The sequence below is a fragment of the Helicoverpa zea genome, chromosome 16, assembly GCF_022581195.2.
Source record: "Helicoverpa zea isolate HzStark_Cry1AcR chromosome 16, ilHelZeax1.1, whole genome shotgun sequence".
Taxonomy (NCBI): Eukaryota; Metazoa; Arthropoda; class Insecta; order Lepidoptera; family Noctuidae; genus Helicoverpa; species Helicoverpa zea.
This window is the reverse complement of record NC_061467.1, coordinates 1,751,983-1,774,136: the sequence shown is the minus strand read 5'-3', so window position 1 is coordinate 1,774,136 and position 22,154 is coordinate 1,751,983. Positions and strand designations below refer to the sequence as shown.

The 22,154-nt window shown below is 38.3% G+C and overlaps 2 protein-coding genes and 1 long non-coding RNA gene across 3 annotated transcripts; 1 reads left to right on the top strand and 2 right to left on the bottom strand.

Moving 5' to 3' along the window:
• Window positions 1-7,180: 7,180 nt before the first annotated feature.
• Window positions 7,181-19,002, bottom strand: LOC124637823 (ATP-dependent RNA helicase DDX42). The gene is made up of 15 exons (XM_047174511.1): window positions 18,528-19,002; window positions 18,231-18,324; window positions 17,349-17,521; window positions 16,803-17,043; window positions 16,329-16,485; window positions 15,777-15,916; window positions 15,421-15,520; window positions 15,020-15,151; window positions 12,194-12,368; window positions 11,810-11,906; window positions 11,304-11,454; window positions 10,437-10,630; window positions 9,505-9,614; window positions 8,930-9,062; window positions 7,181-8,342 (listed from the first exon to the last, which is right to left on the bottom strand). The coding sequence occupies exons 1-15, from the start codon at window positions 18,773-18,775 to the stop codon at window positions 8,175-8,177; spliced, it is 2,313 nt and encodes a 770-aa protein (XP_047030467.1). The 5' UTR covers window positions 18,776-19,002; the 3' UTR covers window positions 7,181-8,174.
• A 10-nt stretch (window positions 19,003-19,012) lies between these two features.
• LOC124637828 lies at window positions 19,013-20,376 on the top strand. The gene is made up of 2 exons (XR_006985293.1): window positions 19,013-19,584; window positions 19,835-20,376. It is a non-coding gene; the product is annotated as an uncharacterized LOC124637828 (long non-coding RNA).
• An 86-nt stretch (window positions 20,377-20,462) lies between these two features.
• LOC124637827 (partner of Y14 and mago) lies at window positions 20,463-22,089 on the bottom strand. Its single transcript, XM_047174520.1, has 3 exons — window positions 21,915-22,089; window positions 21,269-21,535; window positions 20,463-20,863 (listed from the first exon to the last, which is right to left on the bottom strand). The coding sequence occupies exons 1-3, from the start codon at window positions 21,946-21,948 to the stop codon at window positions 20,604-20,606; spliced, it is 561 nt and encodes a 186-aa protein (XP_047030476.1). The 5' UTR covers window positions 21,949-22,089; the 3' UTR covers window positions 20,463-20,603.
• Between the last annotated feature and the right edge of the window lie 65 nt (window positions 22,090-22,154).

The window sequence follows — 22,154 nt, the reverse complement described above, 5'->3', positions numbered from 1 at the left end:
TTTTTGTACAATTTATTTAAAAAAATTGATATCTGCAACTCTATAACGCTGTTACACTTGAATTAACCGAATCCCAAAAAATCTTAAGCAAAGCCAAATACATTTGAAATCAGAAGACGGCCGCGATTCGTTACATAAGTGAAATACTTTCTGGCTCGGCAGTTTGTACGCGCCTCGGATTACTATCCACACGGAGCCTTATCTAGGGAACTTGTAGCCTCGGGCGGGTGGAGTAAATTAGGGTAACACCAGAAGGATAGCTTGGAAACGAAAGGCTTGTGTTTAAACACCACCCAAAAAAGTATATACCTATTTTACTACCAAAAAAAATCTAAACGGTTACCAAAATGGATAAATGGTCACCAAATAACGTTTCCTAAAATATTATTAAATAAAACCATTTTTTCGTATTACTGACTACTAAAAAAATATATGGACGCCTTTAAAATACACTTTAGACCAAATATTATATATTGTCACTACTTAGATGTTACCAATTATGTAATACCATGACTTCTAATTTGGTCATTTTTGTTAGACTAAAAAATCGGTAAAAAAAACTTTTAAGTTAAACAGTTTTACTTTATGTGCACTGAAAACTAGAAAATAAAAAAAACTGTTAAGTCCTTACCTATAAACCTACGTAGGTGGTCCCGGTCATATTAGACTAAAAGAAAAACGTGGGGCCCATTACCTAACTATTGCTGTAGTACTTTCTTCTAGAGAGGTGTGGATTGCATCGACTTACTATAATCGTAACTGGAGATTTTGACAATCAATAATCAGCCGTAGCGGCTTCACCAGCGCACGCCGAGCTCATGATCTACCAAAGTATAAAGATATGCTTTGCCATAGGTAGGATTTCAGAGGGCCCCACGTTTTTATTTTAGTCTAATATGACCGGGACCACCTACGTAGGTTTATAGGTAAGGACTTAACAGTTTTTTTTATTTTCTAGTTTTCAGTGCACATAAAGTAAAACCGTTTAACTTAAAAGTTTTTTTTACCGATTTTTTATTTTCTAGTTTTTAGTATTTAATGAAAATGCCTACCGAATATTCCTCTATGGGTCAGCAGCTGTGAGGGAGTGCCAGTCTCTTACTGACTAAAAACTGTTGTTTCGTCGTAGGCCTTTTATGTACCAGGACCACGGTAACTCTTTCCAACAATCCCGCAGGCCTGGGCCCCGCTGGGGTTGCTGACAGTATTCTACTTGTGTAGCTCTTTCATTTGATACCCATATTGAGGGGGTTGTGGAAAAAATATGTAATCCACCATTTTGTACCGGCGGCCATCTTGGATTTACAATGTTATTGATATCACTATATTGTATTGTCATCGGAATTGAAGGTGTGTACCAAATTTCAGATCAATCTGACAACAGGAAGGTACTTAAATTTGAATTACTAAATTTGACCCAAGAATAATAAATAAAAAAAAAAAACAAACAGGGTGAGCTAAATAAAACCGTTTAAAAAGCTAACGATCCCTAGAATATTTCCCAAATACCTACCAATTAATATACTGGGGTTCCCAAACGTACGTCGCCTATTTATTGATATGAATATGGGTGTAACTCGGTACGTTTAAAATGTAAGCACGCAACATGCAGCATCATGGCTTCTGTCACGGCTCCGGCGCTGCGGGGCTCCGGCGGTCCGCCTCGCCCCTCCGCGCCTACGTGGTTTTGAATTGCACTCTAGGGGTAGGGCAGACAAGATTACGTGGAGTCGGTTTTGCAGCTATTCGTTTTCGTCACTAACTTTGATTTTTGGTATTAATATTAATCTTTGAGTTGGATAGAATTTGGTGACCATTAATCCATTTTGGCTTTTACCAAAAATAATATTTGTGTGAGATTTGCGATTTTTCTGATGTTATTTTATTTTTTTTGGATCATAATATTATATACTTTATGTGCCCTTTTAATAAAGTCAATTTATTTTTTTTGGAGTTGTTTATTTTATTTAGTGCCTCAGCTTAGAGTCTTAAAAATATTTTTGGTGACCGCCTAAATTATACCCGAAACGAAATGGGAAAGGTGCTGCTCAAGTTTCTGAGTTACACTTTGTTTGTACTAAAGTAGAGTAAATACAAAACAGATACAAAGCTTCTGTACAATACTTTACTCTAAGCATTTTCGGAATCAAATATATACCAATCCATCTCCAACATCATACATTCCGTGAATGAATTCCTAAACCGTTTAAGTTGGCACCTTTTATCAATAGGTATTGGTGCTTAGCTGCATCTGGTCTGGTTTGACTGGAAGCCGACCCCAGGGCACGCCACCATCGTGGCGGTAAGTCCCCTCTTTGAGGAGTGGCTCGGGAGGCGTCATGGCGCCCTCACGTACCGCGTGACGCAGGTCCTCACCGGACACGGTTGTTTCGGGAGGTACCTGCACCGAATCGGTCGTGAGGAGGCGCCCGGGTGTCACCATTGTGCGGACAGCCCCGAGGACACGGTGGACCACACAGTCAAGGTGTGCCCCGCATGGGAAGGGCACCGCCGGGTCCTCGTCGAGGCTTTGGGCGGCGGCGACCTCTCGCGTCCGGCCCTGGTTCAGGCCATGGTCCGGAGCGAGAGGGAATGGTATGCCGTCGCCTCCTTCTGCGAAGCGGTCATGCTTCATGCATAGTTCAACGCCAGAGAGTTCGCACCTCTCATCCCGGCCGCCGCGCTGGACCAGGTAGACACCATGGGCGCCGGGTGTCGCGTGATGACTCCCGGCCACCGTAGGCGTGGGTCTGTGGGCGGTGAGTTCGGGTGGCTCATCGTCCCTCTGTCTGCTTAGACGACAGACCCGTGTCGACGGCGCGCGTTGTTCCACGCGCTCCTCAAAGAGATGTCGGCAACCCCAGCGGGGCCCAGCAGGGCCAAGGCCTGCCGGGGCTGCGGGTTGTTCGAAAGAGATACCGCGGCCCTGGCACATAAAAGGCCTATGACGGAACACGACGGTTTTTAGTCAGTAAGAGTCTGACACTTCCTCACCGCTGCTAACCCTCAGCGGGGACCCCAACATAGTTGAGAAAAGGCTAAGCAGATGATGACCCTTCATTTAAGAAGGAGCAGAAAACCACATAAAATAAAATCTGGACTGCTGAATTATTTTCTGCTTGTTGAGATTGTGCGCGATTCAAGTAACCCGTAGAACTTGGTCTTTTGATGGAGTATGAATAAGTTTGTAGGTACAATAATGAGAACTGTAACCGAACTGCTTTGATACTTCAGCCTCAACAGAGTGTTACTTCTGTGTACAGATTACGAACTTATTAAAACTTGATTACAAATAGGTAGTTATAAATAGGTACTCAAAAGATAAACAATCTTGTTATGGATTTTTTAATTGAAAATTAGGTTAAAATGGAGCATCCAATGTTTTAAATAACTCAAATTTAAGCCTTACCATTCCTATTCTTCCTTTTAAAATACGTTAATGAAATAATAAGTTTAGCCTCTTTTTGAGCCTTGTAACATCTCAAATATCAAGCAATATATATCCATCGCTTGAAATCGCTTCACAAATGACAGGCCATTACAATCGGCACAAGAACTAAGCTTCAACACCCAGACGTAACCGCGGGGTGTTAATAGTCCACCAAGTTTTAATTTATTCGCCAAACTGTTCGCTAGCACGCAAGTGTAGCGCACTGATAGATTCGTTGTAAGTTGTAATCTACGGCTAATCTAACGCAAGAAGTTTGGCAGTTAGCTTGAAATTGTTTTATAGGCCGTGAAGTGTTAGTATTACGTGTATTTCAGGATTTTCGAGGTCATGTGTGTAATATATGCAGGTAGGTTTTCGGGAGGTTTTACTCGCGCTTCGTGGGTGGGAACTACTGCCCATGTCGGGATAAAATATGTCCAATGTTACTGGGAAGACTGTAGCTTTCCAACAGTGAAAGTATTTTTCAAATCGGTTCTTGGAGCTTTTAGGATACAAACAACAACAACATGACATAGAAGTTATCGAAGTATATTTCCAGTTCCACTTGCTACTAAGAAAGGACTATTTTAATTTGTTTTGATGAATTGTTAAATATTCACTCACACAGACAAGTATATTTGTAACGGATAGAGTAGCTCTTATCTATGGGAAAACAAAATGAATATCACAAATTCGTTAAATAGCACTTTATTTTTTATTTACAAGTTGAAAATTAAAAATAATTATTTATTTCGTTTATAATGTGCAAACTGATAAAACAAACATTTGACTGCGTTTACGTAAATGTATTGTTTATTACAATACTTTACGGTCGTAGAGTAGTAAAATAGGTAAGCAGAGATATGACATAATTTAGAGATTACCTGCTTCGGTACAAACTATGTGTATGCTGAGTTTTATACCCATAATTTGTAAGTTTTTTTATATATTAAGGCCACGGATAAATCGTTGTTGATTTACTCAATTGTAACTAAGTAAAATTGAAATGATATTTCAGTCTGTGTTAACATTAAAAGCTAAATAACTATTACAAAATATATAGGTATAACAAGCACATTGCTATTGGAACATTCGGGATCGGGAACTCTCTGTTGCAACTAACCGTTGGTTGCACAAAGCTCCATTAAAATTAAAGCTTCATTAAATCTATTGCTAACACCTTTTATCTTGTTGACAAAGAAAGAGTCAGCAACAGATTTAAAGAAGCTTTAACTTTAATGGAGCTTTGTGCAACTGACGGCATGCCCACCAAAACTTTTGTTTGTCTAAGTTTGACGCGCCCCACTACTCCGTTTATGCATACAAGTAGGTGGGGCGCGTCATTTCAGCTTGACAAACTTTTTTTATATCAATATCTCTGCTTACCCAATAAACATAACCATGAAATTTTATAAACATTTTGTAATTCAGCAGCCTTCGGTTATTATAAAACACAGTGGATGCAAACGAATATCAACTCTCAAGCTATACATTAAAGTACATTTTTACATGTTGTGCTAAACTCGAGCCGCCAACAAGCTATATTTTAAGCAGCATGCCTACTTAATTTTCATGATTTGTTAAAAGGAAAACTTTAAAACTAAGCAAAAGTTAATCAAATACGTACGGGATTTATAGGACACTAGCTTCCTTCCTCTTCCGTTCCCAAATGTAAAAAAAATATATCATTATGTCCTGGTTTCTCAGCCAAGTTTCGGCTATAAGGATTCATCTGTCCCTGAGTTATAAATAGTATAACTAACACGAATTCCATATAGATTTAATGTCAAAACACAGGGTGGGCAGTAAAGGCCATCTATATTTTATCCGCTTAAAATACAGCTTGTTTCGGGCCGATACATCTAAGGTCATGACTTCGTTGAACATATAACAATATTATCTTTAATTGTAATATTTATTAAACCATGTATTATTTTGTAAAATAGTTGTCGATTTTAATCGATCATTTTCACTTCCATCACTCAAAAATCCGTATTGAAATAAAGTTTTTAGCGCGACATTTTTTATTTATTTAGAAGATATTTCAAATGTTTACTACCTACAGTAATACCACAAATTTTGTATGAATTTTACATGTAAGTAATTTCATGTATGTTATTTTTTTTATGTGTTATCAACCAATGAAATGTATGACACACCTCAGGCTGCCCGCAAACGTGTAACTTTTTTTAGAATAAATATTCGGGCCGACTTTTTGTAAGACGTGCGCGTTGCACTATTGCTATTAATGTGTTTAATGTTTATACTAAAAAAAACCGGTCACCGACAATTGGAAATGGACGGGCAGTCTTAAGCAGCTTTTCGTAGAAACAATTTATAGTCAACTAGCTTTTGCCCGCAACTTCGTTCGCGTGGAATAGTGACTACCAGCAGATTTTTGATTTGACCAATAGATGGCGCTATATGTCCGGAATAATTTTATTTTTATTTTTTTTTGTAATAAAAACTATCCTGTCCTTTCTCAAGTTTCAAACTATGTCTGTACCAAATTTCACACAAATCGGTTCAGTAGTTTAGGCGTGAAGAAAAGACAGACAGACAGACAGAAAGACAGACAGACAGACAGACAGACAGAGTTACTTTCGCATTTATAATATTAGTTTGGATAAGGTCGAAATTCGGCATGCACTGTGAAGCCAGTTTCAATAGATTTTTCGACAAACTAGTTCATACATGATATTGCTCGATAGTGCTACTACAAAGATAGTAATTAATGAAGATAGCCGAATAATTTACAATAACCTAAGCAAGACAAATCACATACAGACATTAGAATAAATCGAAGATGTATTAATACATGATCCCCTAACTATTATTAGCGCTTCTCCTAGTATATTTTACTTAATATTACTGACTAATTAATTCACTAATATAATCAAACTATTAATTAAAAAGATTTACATTACATACAACTAAACAAATACACTTTGAGGCACTTTATAATTTACATTGGCTTTCGATATTGTTTTATTGTTTGGGGCAATTTTTGGGCGTAAAATGCTGGTCCTTTAATGATAATTTTCATATTTAAGGCGACGAATTGGTCAACAATAATTCCATAACCGGCACGCGCATCTAAGGCGCCAAAAGGGGTCGGAGCGTCTGAGCGGGGCGAGGATAACAATACGCGCGCTAGCTTATAACTAAAAGTCGTAAGCGACAAAATGGTTTTGTAATTTTATTATTTTAAAGAGTATGTATATACTCAAAAAAGTCGTGGTGGCCTAGTGGGTAAAGGACCAATCTCTCAAGTATGAGGGCGCGGGTTCGATCCCAGGTCAGGCAAGTACCAATGCATCTTTTCTAAGTCTGTATGTACTTTCTAAGTATATCTTAGACACCATTGGCTGTGTTTCGGATGGCACGTTAAACTGTAGGTCCCGGCTGTCATTGAACATCCTTGGCAGTCGTTACGGGTAGTCAGAAGCCAGTAAGTCTGACACCAGTCTAACCAAGGAGTATCGGGTTGCCCGGGTAACTGGGTTGAGGAGGTCAGATAGGCAGTCGCTTCTTGTAAAGCACTGGTACTCAGCTGAATCCGGTTAGACTGGAAGCCGACCCCAACATGATTGGGAAAAAGGCTCGGAGGATGATGATGTATATACTCAACTACTAAAAGAGGCTTAAATCGGTCCCGTTTGCCCATAATATGTGAATCTCTTTTTAAAAAGAGGTATGTTTGATATATTTTTCTCTGTTATAAAAGTTACCTAATCATGTTTTGACGTCTAACAAAATAAGGTTTATATCATGAACTTTCAGGTAACCAAGTTGTATTTTGATCCGTTTTGTATTTACTGAGAAAAATTGAGATCCTTGGCGCCAAAAATTCCAATTCGTCCTCTTAAGTATGGTAGCAAGTTAGCAACAAAGTACATTAACAGGCAAAATTACAATACACCCGAATACTGAAATCATCCACAGGCAATGGTCACAACTACGTTTATAAAATAAAATAACCTAAATTTTAAAGAATAAAAATAAAATCGTTAAAAACACGCTTTGAATTTGTGATTTTAGTGTTCTGGTATTTTGCAATTTTGATTTTAATAGAGTTTTGTTACATACCAAAACTGAGGTATTACTGTATACATAGTAAGTAAAATACATATTACATTATACATAGAAATAACCGAAATAAAATAACAATTACATCGAATTGAGATATTTAAATAAATAACAATAATAACAAACGCTTGTCCTGTACTAAAATACATTATAATAAGTCTTAATGATTCCAGCATTATATTCATTATTCTAAATACTTAACTTTGGGAGTGCTATAACGATTTTCAACTCACTTTAATTCTTATAAACCACCGTCGTTTTGAAGTTATGTTTTGGGGAAAAACTACTTTCGGTAATTCTTAATTTCATTGCAGGAAAACACGAGTTTAACCCATACATAATTTAATGCAAACCATACACAGTTAACAATTCCATTCATGCCAAGTTTCATCTGCACTAATGTTATTATCGTCAAACATTGCCACTACGAAGTTGGCCCTTAGCCACTTCACTACAGTCAAAACACCATTGCGCATGCGTGAGGCGACAAATGGCTGATTTCAGAGAGACCAATATTTAACGAGTCTAGCAACTATATATTTATCATTCTTTAACACACATACTTTCACTTTATACCTCTTTTATTTCCCCAAAACACAAATCCACCGGCATACAGAACCAACTCCAGGCGATCAGCCACCGCGTCCTACCCTACTTACTCCCACCGGCTTCTCTTCCCACTCTTCCTGATCCTCTCGGCTCTGTCCTCCGGCTTCTCTTCCTGTGGGGCCTCGTCGGGTGGCGCGGGGGCGGCGGGGGCGTTGACTCCGGGCTGGATGGAGGGTCGGGTTTGTTCCCACGAGTGGTCTGTTGAGGCTGTGAACTGGGGACAAGGGCATGGTTTAGAATGAAAGAAATATAATTTATTTATTTTTGAAGAAAAAAACTTAAATTACATTTACTACCTAGACCACATACATTTATTGAAAACAATGCCAAACTTAATGGCGGCTCGCAAGTAACTTCCGAGCTAAAGTACGCGGACGCGGCCCAGTTTCCACGGAGCTAACTAATCGTGCAATATTGTAATTTAAGCCGCTGTTAGGTTTGGCACGACATATACTGAACTACTTTTCCTGTGTAATCTACTACACATAGGTACATTGAAATACCTACTCAGTACGAGACTTATTTTTATTTTATTTACTTTTTATTTATTTAATAAGGAGTGTAAGGTCCATAGAAAATACTACACATTAATATTATATCATCAAATCATATACTAATAAGTATAAAAAAATATTGAGAAAAAATGCATTTTTCAGGATAAGGATTAGTATTCCATATTTTTGACGATTATTGTCCAAGAAATGCAATAAAAAAATATTGAGAAAAAATGCATTTCCGAGGTTTTCATTCTAAGACGACGATAAACAGCTTAAAACTTATAGGTAACTCTACAATAGTTACCTGATTATACTGTGATCGGAAGGCCGCCTTGAGCGAGGCGAGCCTGTCAGTAGCAGGTCCGTGCGACTTGTCCACGCTCACCGCCGGGGACGACTCCTCCTTCGGCGGCGGCAGACCCGGACGCTCCTTGTAACTGTACCAACATAGGATAAATTGGTAAATAGTGCTACAATAAACATGCAATAGTACATACATTAGGAACTCCTATTAATGAAATTGATAGGCGCGTTTGAACATCTGCTTGAAATAAATAAACACCCCAATTGCGAACCTCCTTCTTTAGGGACGGGTTTAAAGATATCACGGGAATGAAAAATAAAAACTGCAGTTTAATAAATTATTTTTCATCAGCAAATAGAGTACGTTTAAAATTGGCCAATTAATTCACCATGATATGGTATGGGAAATAGGAATAATAGTAATTTCGACAACCACATAATTTTTCAAAAGACTTCCCAAGAAGAGGTTCTGAATTCGACCGTGTATATAGTTGAACTGATGGTTTTGGTCATATTTGCAAAATAAAATTCTATTCTATTTTTCATCTATAGTATTTATTAGGACTTGCTACATACCCTAGACCGCAACCGCCGACGTTAAGGTTCTTGCCCTTGCCCTTCTTGAAGCGAGACTTGCGGAACCACGCCGACTGCATCGCTAGCTGCATCAGGTCCTCGGGTACTTCCTGCACATAATATCAACGAATTAAAGTATGTTGAAGGTTCTGTAAGACGGAAGACCCTGGATGCAGGTCGCTTCCAACAGGTATCTGTGGAGATCTAAGGGGGAGGCCTATGTTCAGCAGTGGACGTCTTATGGCTTAGATGATGAAGATGAAGGTTCTATATTATTTTATAATGTACTTCTATAGTTGGGCTTCGTTCCGAGTTTTATTGAAAAAAGACGATTGGTGGTAAAATAAACGTATAATCCGTACACACAAAACAAAATATATACTATTTAATACTAGGGAGCTTAAGCACCGGCACGCGAGCGACGCGGGCGTCCGTCAACAACGGAGCGCATGCGTCGTGCTTCGCGGTTAGTCGTGCTCTGTCGGCTCTCCGCGCGCGCCGCAAAAGCTGCGCGGCTGTTCCACTTTTAATTTCGGTAGCGAGCCGCGCGCGTCTTAACCTAGAGGGGCGCGGAGGGGCAATAGACAAGGTCCGCGCTACACTTCGAACATCAAAAGTAGTATCAGGCACCCTAAGAAAACATCTCAGTAGGCTCTTCGAGTGGGTTGCACTGTATAACTACACTGATAAACTAGTCAATAAATAGCCGTCACATCGCTAATTAATCACAATATTTTGTAACACCAGAGACGTTTAACGTTTATAGATGACAATGGACTTTAAAAGTTAATAGGTGTAGTTGAGTCACAGTCTCTTTTTGTGTCCAGCACCTATAGGCGTCTATCAAGCAGTTGAACACACATCATCACACACATAACTATATAAAAACAACAAATTTTCCGTGTTGTCCGTGAGTATGTATGTGTGTGTACCTGCTGCACTCCCTCCAGGTTCCTGAGCAGGTGTCCGGCGAAGTCCCTGTCCCGGGCTTGGTCGAGCAGAGTGTAGGCATCGCCGCGTACGCCGGCGCGGCCCGTGCGGCCCACGCGGTGCGTGTGCGTGTCGATGTCCCGCGCCACTGTGTAGTTCACCACCGTGCGGATGTGCGGGATGTCCAGACCGCGAGCTGTACCACAAAAAAAAACGAAAATGTCAACAACAGTATAATCATCGGCAAGAATCTTGAGCGCTGACCTTCACCTGCGCAGAAGTAATTTATTGGGTCCCTTTGGTATGAAGTGAGGCGCGGGGGCGGGCTTAAGCGGTGATTGGCCCGCAGCGCATCGCGTCATAGCCGTCACTCAGGATTGGTTCTTTGCTAATAAATCACTTCTGCGCAGATGAAGGTCAGCACTCAAGATTCGTGCCGATAACTATAACAGCAACCTGTAATAGGTATCTATTACAGGTGCTTAAAAAACGTCAATAACTAGAAACACAGCTAAAAAGAGTGGGTTTTAAAAAAATGGACTGTATAGGTATACCGAGATTGACAAACCTGGCACTAAAGGACTACCAGTGGTTTCATTCTCGTCCTACGGGAAATGCAATATGCAATCTAAAAACTTAGATTGCATATTGCTTCGATTAATAGACTATCTAACACTGAAATAAATTTTAAATTTAGTCCAGCAATTCCTGAGATAAACGCATTAAAATATTTATATTTTGATCGCGACTTATTTATTTAATGAATTACTTCATGCGTCAAATTATTTTAGGCAGTTGGTCAAAGTTGTTTAATGAAAAAAAAAACTCAAATGGTAAATAATGAGTAGATAACGTTAACACTGACTAACCTGCGACATCAGTAGCGACTAGTATATTATTCTCGTTCCGCTTGAAGGCAGTTATAACTTTGTTCCTGTCGGCTTGTTCCATGTCTCCGTGTAAGAGCAACGCGTCATATTGTTGCACGCCCAAGTTAGCTGCCGTTTGTTCAGCCTCTAACTGTGTAATCATTCAATATTTTTAATGAACTGGCAAAAATACTTACTTTCTACGGAATTTGTATGAAAATATATAACGTAACAGAGTGACGTCACCGATTTTTCACATCAATCTGTTTCTTAATGATCAAAAATTATTTTTTTTTTACCTTCAAAACGTAAAATGTTAAATAAAAGTGTCATTAATTTTAAGATATTTTACCAAATGAATATGATAAAGAATTTTATTATTCATTTAGTCTGACCAATCGTGAATTTTTGTGTCATCATCATCAAAGTTGTTCCCCCATATCATCATTAGTCTCTGCCAGCAATGAGGTTTGTTATTTTTGTGTAAGTCTTTCATAATCACTTACCTTCTTAGTAACGAATATTAGAACACTCCCCGCAGAGAGAAACTCGACTAAGTGGTTTAGTAACCATGTCCATTTTTGCTCTGGTTTGTGGAATATTCTGGAAATAAAATGGTTATTTTAACATAAAAACAACTTTTGTTTGATTCCCATTTTTTTGCGCACTTTTGAGACCTTTCTCAATCGTGGCTTCCGTTTGGTCAACTGACTAACCCAAAACTGACCTCTTTAGACACTATTCACTTTTGACCAACTTTCCGAACTTGGCGTACCATGAATCCTCTTTTCCAACTTGGCGCCCTTTTAGTTAACTACCCTAACTTGGCACACATATACGCCTCATTCTCAACTTAACCCCCATTTGAGCCGCACCCCACCCTGCCTCACCGGACATGCTGCGTGACCAGAGCACTGGCCTCGCCAGCAGCGCCGTGCTGCACTCGCACGGGGTCGTGCAGCGCGTCGCGTGCGAGCCTCTCCACGCGGCGCGGGAAGGTGGCGGAGAATAGCAGAGCTTGCCGGTCGGGACGCACGTGGCTGCAGATTGAACGGACTTGCGGTTCTGAATACATAAATAGTTCTAGATTAATGTCGCGGTCCTTCGTGTTATACTTGAGGAACCAAGAAATAGCTGACCAATCTTTAGCAGCCAGGGTCGTTAACACCTCGTTTTAAGAGGCAAATTCTGGTCTAGATTGAGAGTTCTTTTTGCTTTGCCAAATAAATTAAAATACTATGTACACTTCCTAGCTAAAACTAAAAATGTGGACTCACCCCAAGTGACATAAGCCCAGATATATTCAGATATATCCAGATATATCCTTATAGAATATACTAGCTGTTGCCCGGAACTTCGTCTGCGTGGGCAATATAGAATAGTCAAAATACTACTTATCCCGTAGGTGCATTCTTTCACGTGACAGTATAATTAGGATTAGCACTTAGCAGTCGCATAGATTCATTGATCAAGGTTGTGTTGTGGATGTGACCATTTATCTAAACAAAAGAAGTAAAGTTTGTGACGTTGTGAATATCTCTGGATCTAGTCAGCCAATTTGGAAAATTATTACGTATGGTGCGTAAGTAATTTTCACAGGAAACAGCTATAATCTATGTCTATATGCTTTGAGTCTGACAAAGCTGTCATTTGTACATTTTCTGCAGCTGCTGCGACTAACCAGAAGCCAGAAAGTCTGTCAGTCTTACCATGGATATCGTCTTGTGTAGTTGACTGGATTGAAGATAGGTAGATAGGTAGTCGCTCCAAGCAAAATATTGGTACTCAAACAGATTCGGTGACTGGAAGCCAACACCAACATAGTTGGGGAATAGCTGGATGGATGATAAAATGAGTCATCATCATCAGCAGGCGCATAGGGTAGGATAGTTTCACTTACTCACTATGGTAAGGCTGACCCCACATTAGGCGTGCGCACGCGCGGCGCCCGCGCTACTCACACGCCCGAGGATCGCGCACGCCTAATGTGGGGGAGGCCTAAGCCGGGACTCCACCGAAATGTTTGCATTAGTTCACGAATAGGCAAAATGTACGTATCTGTGCGAGTCCACTTCATGTGTTCGTACTTGAAACCTGCAGTTTTGCCAAGATTTTCAAAATGTACGCTCGCAATTTGCCATTTCTTGGTGGAGCCAGCAAATCAAAAGAAACATAAATGTTGTATACTGTGCGTCACTACCGCACACCGGGAAAATGTCGCTATTGCGGAGGACGTTTATGTACCATATTTTGTGTCACACGTAAACAGGACGACAGTAAGTATCCATCGAAACACTTTCAAAGATCTGATGAACGAACAAATCAGACCTGACTTGGTCACCTGGGGCCAATCAGAGCTCTATGAAGCGATCATACGCTTTGGCTCCTACTGTTATTGTGGTTTCTGAAAATTTATTCACCTCATTCAACGATGAATGTAATTCTGATGGTACTAATAAGAACACTTGCTTAGCGCAGAAACTGACGTTAGCAGGTCAACTCTTTTGACTTCTCGAATAGGATACCATTGGTTTTTGTGCAATGCACACCTGCAATGCATTCTGGATTAGGATAGGATATAGGTGGATAGGATTTGCAACAGAGAACAATTCTGTCTTTGTGATTAAATGACATCAAACGTAGTTTTGTATAAAAGGTGTTTTTTTAGACTTGGCTCGGGTCTTACTGAGACTGTTCGTAATCGTGAACAGTGTATTTGCGATCAGAAGTTGAAAGTAAGCATATCTCTGGTATGCGGCGCGTAATTTGTACGTTTTCAGACGCATAAAGCATTTTACGTGTGTATGGTATTAAATCGAGAAAGCTCCCATTTCTTATCTGCACTTTGTATCTGGGCTTGTTTTTAAAGCTACAGAATCCTACATTACCTACCTCACGCTTAGCAGCGCTTGCGAGAGATAGATCCTCATTTCTTCTAGGATTAAGTTTACATATTTTACATCAGAAAAAAATAATTACGGTCTACTTTAATACTACTCACTCAAATTAATTTGTTTTAAGGCCACCACAGTAGTGGAAGATAAGCTAAACTATGTTTATGAAAAAATCCTGATATGAACTCCATCTGTAACTTTAAATGATAATTAATTGTTCCACTAAAGTCATCATTTTTGACATAATGTTCAAAAAATAATTTAGATGGCACCGTTTTAAATTTGGCCGAGAACTATTAATTTTCCTTACATCAAGGTAATAATTATAGTTGGATTTTGATGTGGCACGGCAAACTAACAAACACTATTGAAATGTCTATCGAAAAATTACACTTCGTGTTAAAATATGGTGAATTACGGAAAATACACAACTCCATCTGTTGAAATAATAATCCTCTATAAAGAATGTATGGTAATATTGTCATTTACCACCTCGCTCCTTTGACAAATTGATGATGTATTTTATTTACCACTTACATTTTTTTTTCTTCCGAAGTTACTTATAAAGGTGTGATTTTCTGTGTAAAGATTAATAATAGGCCGATCAACTAATATAAGTACAACATTCAAATGTACAGTTTTGACAAACAGATTGCGCTGGCTATTTTTTTTGTCAATTTCTTCAATGTACAAAAATTACTTTTCTACAGATTTATTATATGTATAGATTACGGTCTCCATCTCAGAATCGCGGTACAGAAAAGTTAACAATACTTTACCATTTAATTGCAAAAAAAATGGTAGTATTAACAAAGCACTCACCGAAACCCATATCAAACATCCTGTCCGCCTCATCAAGCACCAGGTAAGTGACTCGCTGCAAGCTCGTCGCCTTGCACTTGATGAGGTCGATCACACGACCCGGAGTACCCACTATGATCTCTGCGCCACCACCTGGAAATAAGGAAGGATAACAGTTGACCAGTTAGAATATCATTTTTGGTAATTTTCTGAAACACATATGTCAATATTGTAGACTTTTTCTATTATTTTATTACCAAAACTAGCTTCTGCCAGCGGTCTCATCCGCTTCCTGAAGGAACTACTTTCCGCAACCGGATAAATATTAGCCAAGTTTCATCAAAATACTTTCAGCAGTTTGCACATTCAGCTACCAGACTTATGTATAAAAATTAATCCGTGGTTATATAGTAGTATCTTACCTTCTAACGCCTTGCACTGTTCCCATTTAGACCCGCCACCATAGCAACACACGCATCTGATGTTGTATACTTTGCCGAAACGTTTCGCTTCCATGTAGATCTAAACAAACATATACTAATTATGTATACTAAATTAAAATACATTTTAAGATATCTATACAAATATTATAAAGAGGTATAATTTGTAAGTTTGTATGTAGGGGGTGATCTTTTTAACTGCTGGTCAGATTTCCAAAATTCTTTCACTGATAGATAGCTACAATGTTCATGAGTGCCATCCAGTTTATCGAGGTACCGGGATGAAAACGGGAAATAATTTAACGAAAAAATTGACGAAAATGTGGGTATGATCTTACCTGTTGTGCAAGTTCCCTGGTGGGCGCCAGGATAAGACCGATGGGTCCGTCCCCGGGCGCCAACTCCTTCTGATCCATGATGTGCACTAACAGCGGCCACAAGAATGCTGCTGTTTTACCGGAACCCGTGCGAGCGATACCTGGACAAATGCACAAATAATGTTTGAAACGAAACATCACTTTGTCATGAATTCAATTTCTACTTCTAGTTCAAAATCTTATTTGCGGAAAGTAGCACTAACTAGGAGTACACTACTAGAGTACATTACATACTAGAGTACAGTACATACTAGAGTACACTACTCCTGCCTCGATGTTTACTTTAAAGGGCACACGAAAGCTCGGGTTTAGCTCGGTGACTCCGCCATACTAAGCGCTCCCGAGCTTACGCATAGAAAGACAAAATGCACACTTTTACACACACAAGCAAAACTCATGCGAAATAAATGTCTTCATGTATTATTTATTTTTATTTTGAGCCTTCTTATGGACTATACATAGATTTTTTTTATTATACCAATCAACTACATGCTAATACTATCTTCATCTCACCTATAAGATCCCTGCCAGACAACGCGGCGGGCACACCAGCGGCTTGCACGGGCGTGGGTTGTGTGTATTCAGAGCGACGGATAGCTTTCATCAGCTGCTCGTCGAAGCCCAGGTGAGCGAAACTGCTGACTGGCCGTGGCGGGTCCGGGCCTGATATCTGAAGAGAGGAGAATATTACTAGAAATTGACCATATAAATTAAAATTGAAAAGTTTAATACAATTTAATTTTCAACTACTGTGTACTTTAAATAATAACACCTGAAACCTGACTGAGGTATAGGTTTTTTGCCGCGCGGAATGAATAACGCGTGAAAAACTGAGCGCAGACGAGCGACAAAGTCCATTAGTGTTGAAGAGCTCTTAAAGTCCGATTTGCATACTATGTCTCATGCTTGGCCGTCGACGTCTGCACGCGACAGACTCGTAAGCCATTCAAGCTTAGAAAATAAGTACTACCAATGATTTTTACTAACCTTAACCCCCAAATTCTTCTTCAACTCCTCAACCTGCTGTGGGGTCAACTGCTCAATATCCTCATGTGGCACGTAGAAGTTCTTCTCAAACGGTTCATATTCTATCTCCGAGTGATCTATGGGAGGCAGGGGGTCAATGAACTTCTTCTTAGGGGGGGCGATGGGGTTGCCATCTTCGTCGTATTCTATTTCAATGTCTGAACCATCGTCGCCATGGTTTAGGGGGTTATCTTCCATGTACCTGTAGGAAATTTAAACAATTTTATATCAACCTAGGTTTGGTCATGACTAATTAACAAAAAATAGTTAAACCTTATGTAGACTGTATATACTATAAAATTAAGCTGACTATATAATCTAACTAGCTTTATCAAGAAATCCATGCTGAACTATTTGATGACGGAAAAGCAGTTATGTTTACAATGCAGCACTAAATATTCTAATCAATCTTGTAAGGAAAACTTCACACCCTTTATTTAACTTAAGCCTTAAGTCCTAAAGGTTCAAATATTTAGATGCCCATTTAAAAAGACAAACCAATCTTACTTATAATAACTCTCTTCATCATCCATTTCATCAATATCTCCTCTAGTTCCTCGGCCGCTGTCTCCCTTGCCACTGACTGCATTCTCCTTGCTGGCCACCAGGTCTTTGGCTGCCTGCTGCTCCAAGCCTGCCATGTAGGCGTCCAGGGGATCCTCTTCATCTTCTTCTGCAGCCTGGTGAGGATTTGAGCATTGGGTAAGTATCTGTTCTACATTTGCGTGCACTTTTAACTAAAGGCAGGTACTCAATATGACTTTTAAGCTAAAAACTAATTTAAAAATACAGCTAAAATTCTGTGTAACAATATTTTAAGCAGTAGTTTATAAGTATAATATGTATTTGTGTATAAAGTCTATCAAGATTATTTGGGCCTTACTACAAAAACTTTAAACCCTGTTTTACACTTGTCTAATAAAATTTTGGCTGCAAAATGAACCATATGTCAACGTCATAATTTGTCATTTTTTTAGACAAGGCATAAACTGACGTTTAAAAGTTTTTGTGGTAAGACGGTTTATCTTTAGTTAAGTGCCTACTCAAATGAAATATAGTTGATGTGCATTTCATGTAGCTTCGAACTCATCATCATCATCATCATCAGCCTAAAGCAGTCCACTGCTGGACATAGGCCTCTCCAAGTGCACGCCACTGAGATCGATTTTCGAACTCATACCAAGACAATAATTTTAATAAGAATCTAATTACAGATCTTAGATTTTAGTGAATTTTTGAGTATTTTGGTCTAGTGCAACACCTGAATATAAATACAAGATTAACTGGCTAGCTTCTTCTCAGAGAATAGACCAATTTTGTTCCACAACCATGAGTAGTTAGCAAATATACTGAATAATGTCATTATATTAATATTTAGAGAGTTTATACCTTAGAACTAGAAGCAGCTTCATATGTGGGGCTCCCAGGGGCAGGGATGTAAGCCAGGGCTGGGGTTGGGGGCTCATCATCCTCATCAAAGTACCTGAATGGAGTGAAAAGAAATCATTTAATATTTATAAACAGGGCATGGCTATGGGTTTGAGTTAGGCAACTGGCCAAAAATCAGTTAAGAATATATGAGGCATTAAAGATTTAAATGTTTTTCAATGGTAAAGTCAAATAATTTGTGACTTTTTCATGTCTTTGAGCAGAGGAGCATAAAAATGTATTGATTTTCAAACTCACTCATCCTCAGTCTTGGATCGCTTCTTCCCCAGCGATCCCCAGTTGCCAGTGACGGCGTTCTGTGTGATGGCGCTCATGGTGGAGTAGCCCTGCTTCGACAGGCCCGTGGAAGGAGGCGGCACGGCGTGCATCGGCGTCGTTGGCGGCGGCACCGCATGCAGCGACACATTCGACGGGTTGCGCTTCGGCATCGTAAAACCAGCGAACCCGAACCCCTTACTACCACTCCCACCAGAATTATAACTCATTTTGCTTATCTAGACCTCACTAAATAACAATATAAACACCCCGCAGGGAATCTATTTTCATTACCACGTTAAGGTTATTAATTAATGTTTACAACTATATATTTCATACAGATTAGACTAACACATAAGATCAAACTTTTCCAACCCTCATTATTTAATATCCGATAAGATTTTTAGAGATATTTGCGTTAAAAACAAAATATTCAACGGGAAAACGGTGATGACAATTACAGCGCTTTTTTGACAGCTAATCTGAGATGTTGCTACCACCTAAAATATTAATAAATCTTGTTCTAAAAAGAACTATGGCCCGGCTGTGGAGGCACTGGCATGAGCACTGATAGAGCTTACTGCTCACTTACTTAACCATATAAAATTACTTCAAGAATTTTTACAGTTCTTCAGTAGTAGTAGTATGTACTTTTTATATTTTGTTAAAATGATAATGTTATCTTTGGCGTCGTTGCATCGTTTAGGAACACAGATAACCAACCAATATTGACATTCACAAACCACCTGACGAAATGACGTGACAAACTCGCAACTGACAAATAGAAAAATACAACACAATAACACGAAATCTGCATACAAAAAGAATTTGCTTCGAAATCAACAATGAATTTCAAACTGTGCGTGTTTTTGTTCACCTTGCTGACGGTCACAAATGTCGAGGCGGCACAAGGCTATGATTTCGGTGACTTCTTGGCGACAGTTTTAGGACTCGGAATCGCTGCAATAGGAATCCTCGCATGTTTAGGCAAATATGCGCGACAGCAAGCAAGAAACGAATTCATATAAGACGCCACAAGGTGGGTAATATTCCATTCGTTATAAATTACATTAAAATATTATTACAAGTGTATGCCTACGTATTTTTTAGGAAGATCATCATAACCGGTTTTGGTGGCCTTGTATTCACGATATCAATTTAATTACATTGTTACCCAACCCAATATACAACGTATTATGCCTGCTAAAGATTTTACCATGAATGTGTTATAATATTTTTTCTATTTTACCAACATAGGTACTAACATATTTATATGTATTTTTTTCCAGAACATGCCAGTACTGATACTACACAAAGAAAGTGGTGGAACAACCTACATGTAACGTAAAATAAATATTACCATGCTGTTCAAATAATTCTTGCTTATAATTGACACAATTTGGCCACAATGTGCAAAATTTGTGTACATTACAATGTCGGAAGCAAAACATATTTTTGTAATGTAGTTTCTCCACTTTATTATATTATACTGTAAAGCTATCGAATATGTAGAAAATGTAGGATATAAGTATATTTTTTGTATGGAATAATACATCTGTTTTCAGACAAACATTAATTTGGATCTGAGTATACATAATGATATTGAACAAAACTTTGTAGTTAACATTTATTTTAACAAACTTCTGAAAAATGTGTTTATCTTTTTGTCTGAAAACAGAAAAGCCTGACCAACAAGATATTGTGATATTTCTTGTATTATGTTAGAGATATCTGCTGGATAGGCTCCAACATAATTATTTTTGTTACATTCTTGTTTTAGAATCATAACCTCAATAATTTAATTTGGTAATAAATATTTTATTTAATTATAGTTTTCTATTTTTTTTCATGTACATTTAATTATTATTATTATAACCTGAGTGGAAACCCTACAGGCCAAGCAATAATAAGCCAATGTAGTTTTGTAAATAATTTATAATAAAAGAAAATTTCATTAATTTGCACCCACACAGAGAACACATTCATTCATGCAAACCATAGACATAATTCCATAGTTCATCAACAATAAAGTTAAAATTCATTGGTATAACTTATTCACTATTTCTCTAAAACTTCTATTTCTTTGACAATGTCCATTTTCTTAGACAACTTTTCTTTCTGATCTTTGTCAGGGGTTTTTAAGTTGCCAGACTTTATTTTCTCCTCAAGAGTTTCTATTTCTCTCAGTTTTTTTCTTAAGTTCTTAAGACGTTTTATGGGATCTGTTGTGGTGTTACTGGGAGCTGAAGGTGATGGTGTTGTAAAGTTAGGTTCCGTTATCTCAATTTTGGAAAGTTTGTCGGCCACTTCGTCAGTTCCTGGAAGATGCAATAAAAAATGTTAGATAAAGGAAAACTTGACATTTAAAAATAATTTAATGTGCAAAAATATCATAATTATAATGAATGTTTTTATTGTTTTTTTGTTACCCAGAGTTACATTACAATAGCAAATATTTCTAATTAGAAATTCTTTACAAGTTTCTTGTGAAAGTGTAACATACTTATTCATAAAGAGCATGCTAATTAAAATATTATATTTATTCTGTAGCTCTTACAAATTCTAATTATTGAAACATGATGAATAAATTATCTTTCTTAGATATTATTGTTGTTTGTTAGATAAGTGAAACACTTGAAGAGAACTTAACTCAGTAATACTGTGAAAAGTATCTTTATAAGCTAATAATATTTGAATTTCCTGTGACTAGATTCAATACAAACCTGTCTTCTTTTTCTTCTTCTTTTTATCAACATTGATGAGCATACCCGGTATTGGCTGAATTACACCAGGGTTCTTTTTCTTCTGTGCTTGAGCAACTATCTCGGGAGTAAGTCCTACCGGTAAACCAGTATTCTGCCGAGCTTTGAACTGTTTGCCCTTGCTCTCATACAGAGGCACTTCTTCTTGTGGCACGTAGCCATCCTTGATCCTTCGAGGTTTGCGCCAAGTACCATCTGGTCTTTGCGTAGCTGGAATAAATTTGCACCCTGGAAATTTTAACATTTTGTAGTAAGTGGTTATTTTTGAAAATGATTAAAATTAAATGAGAACGGTATCCATACAGTCTTCTCTACCTTTCCTGATGCGTCTATTGTGGCGGGATGGTATCGAGAAGCGTGCGCTGTTAACCGATTGACTGACACTAACGAGCAAAACGACAAGAATGTTTTAATTGACGCAACGTAAAGTTTCATTATTTATCACTTGAAACTTTTTGCAGCAGACTTTCACTGACTCAGCAGCAATACATCGAACGCTCGAAAATATGGAAAGTTGAGGCAAATATTATCACGCACTGATATGCTGTTAATTTCTAATTAAATAAACAAACCTCTTGAACATGAAAATATAACAAAGGATGCTTACCATCTGCATCATGCTCATATGCTGTTGTGGCCATTATAAACCATTTAATTAAAGGGACAAGTGTAAGTTTAATAAAATTCTTCACAGCCTGGTAGTTAGCTAGGCCTTGCGAAATTCTCGTTTCGCTATTTTCGTACACAACTATTTTGACAATTGACAAAAAGACGACTGCTTTTTTTTACTGACGCGAGCATTGTCTTTCAGGCCATGTCAAAAAAAAAGAAATTAATAGTCGAGTAG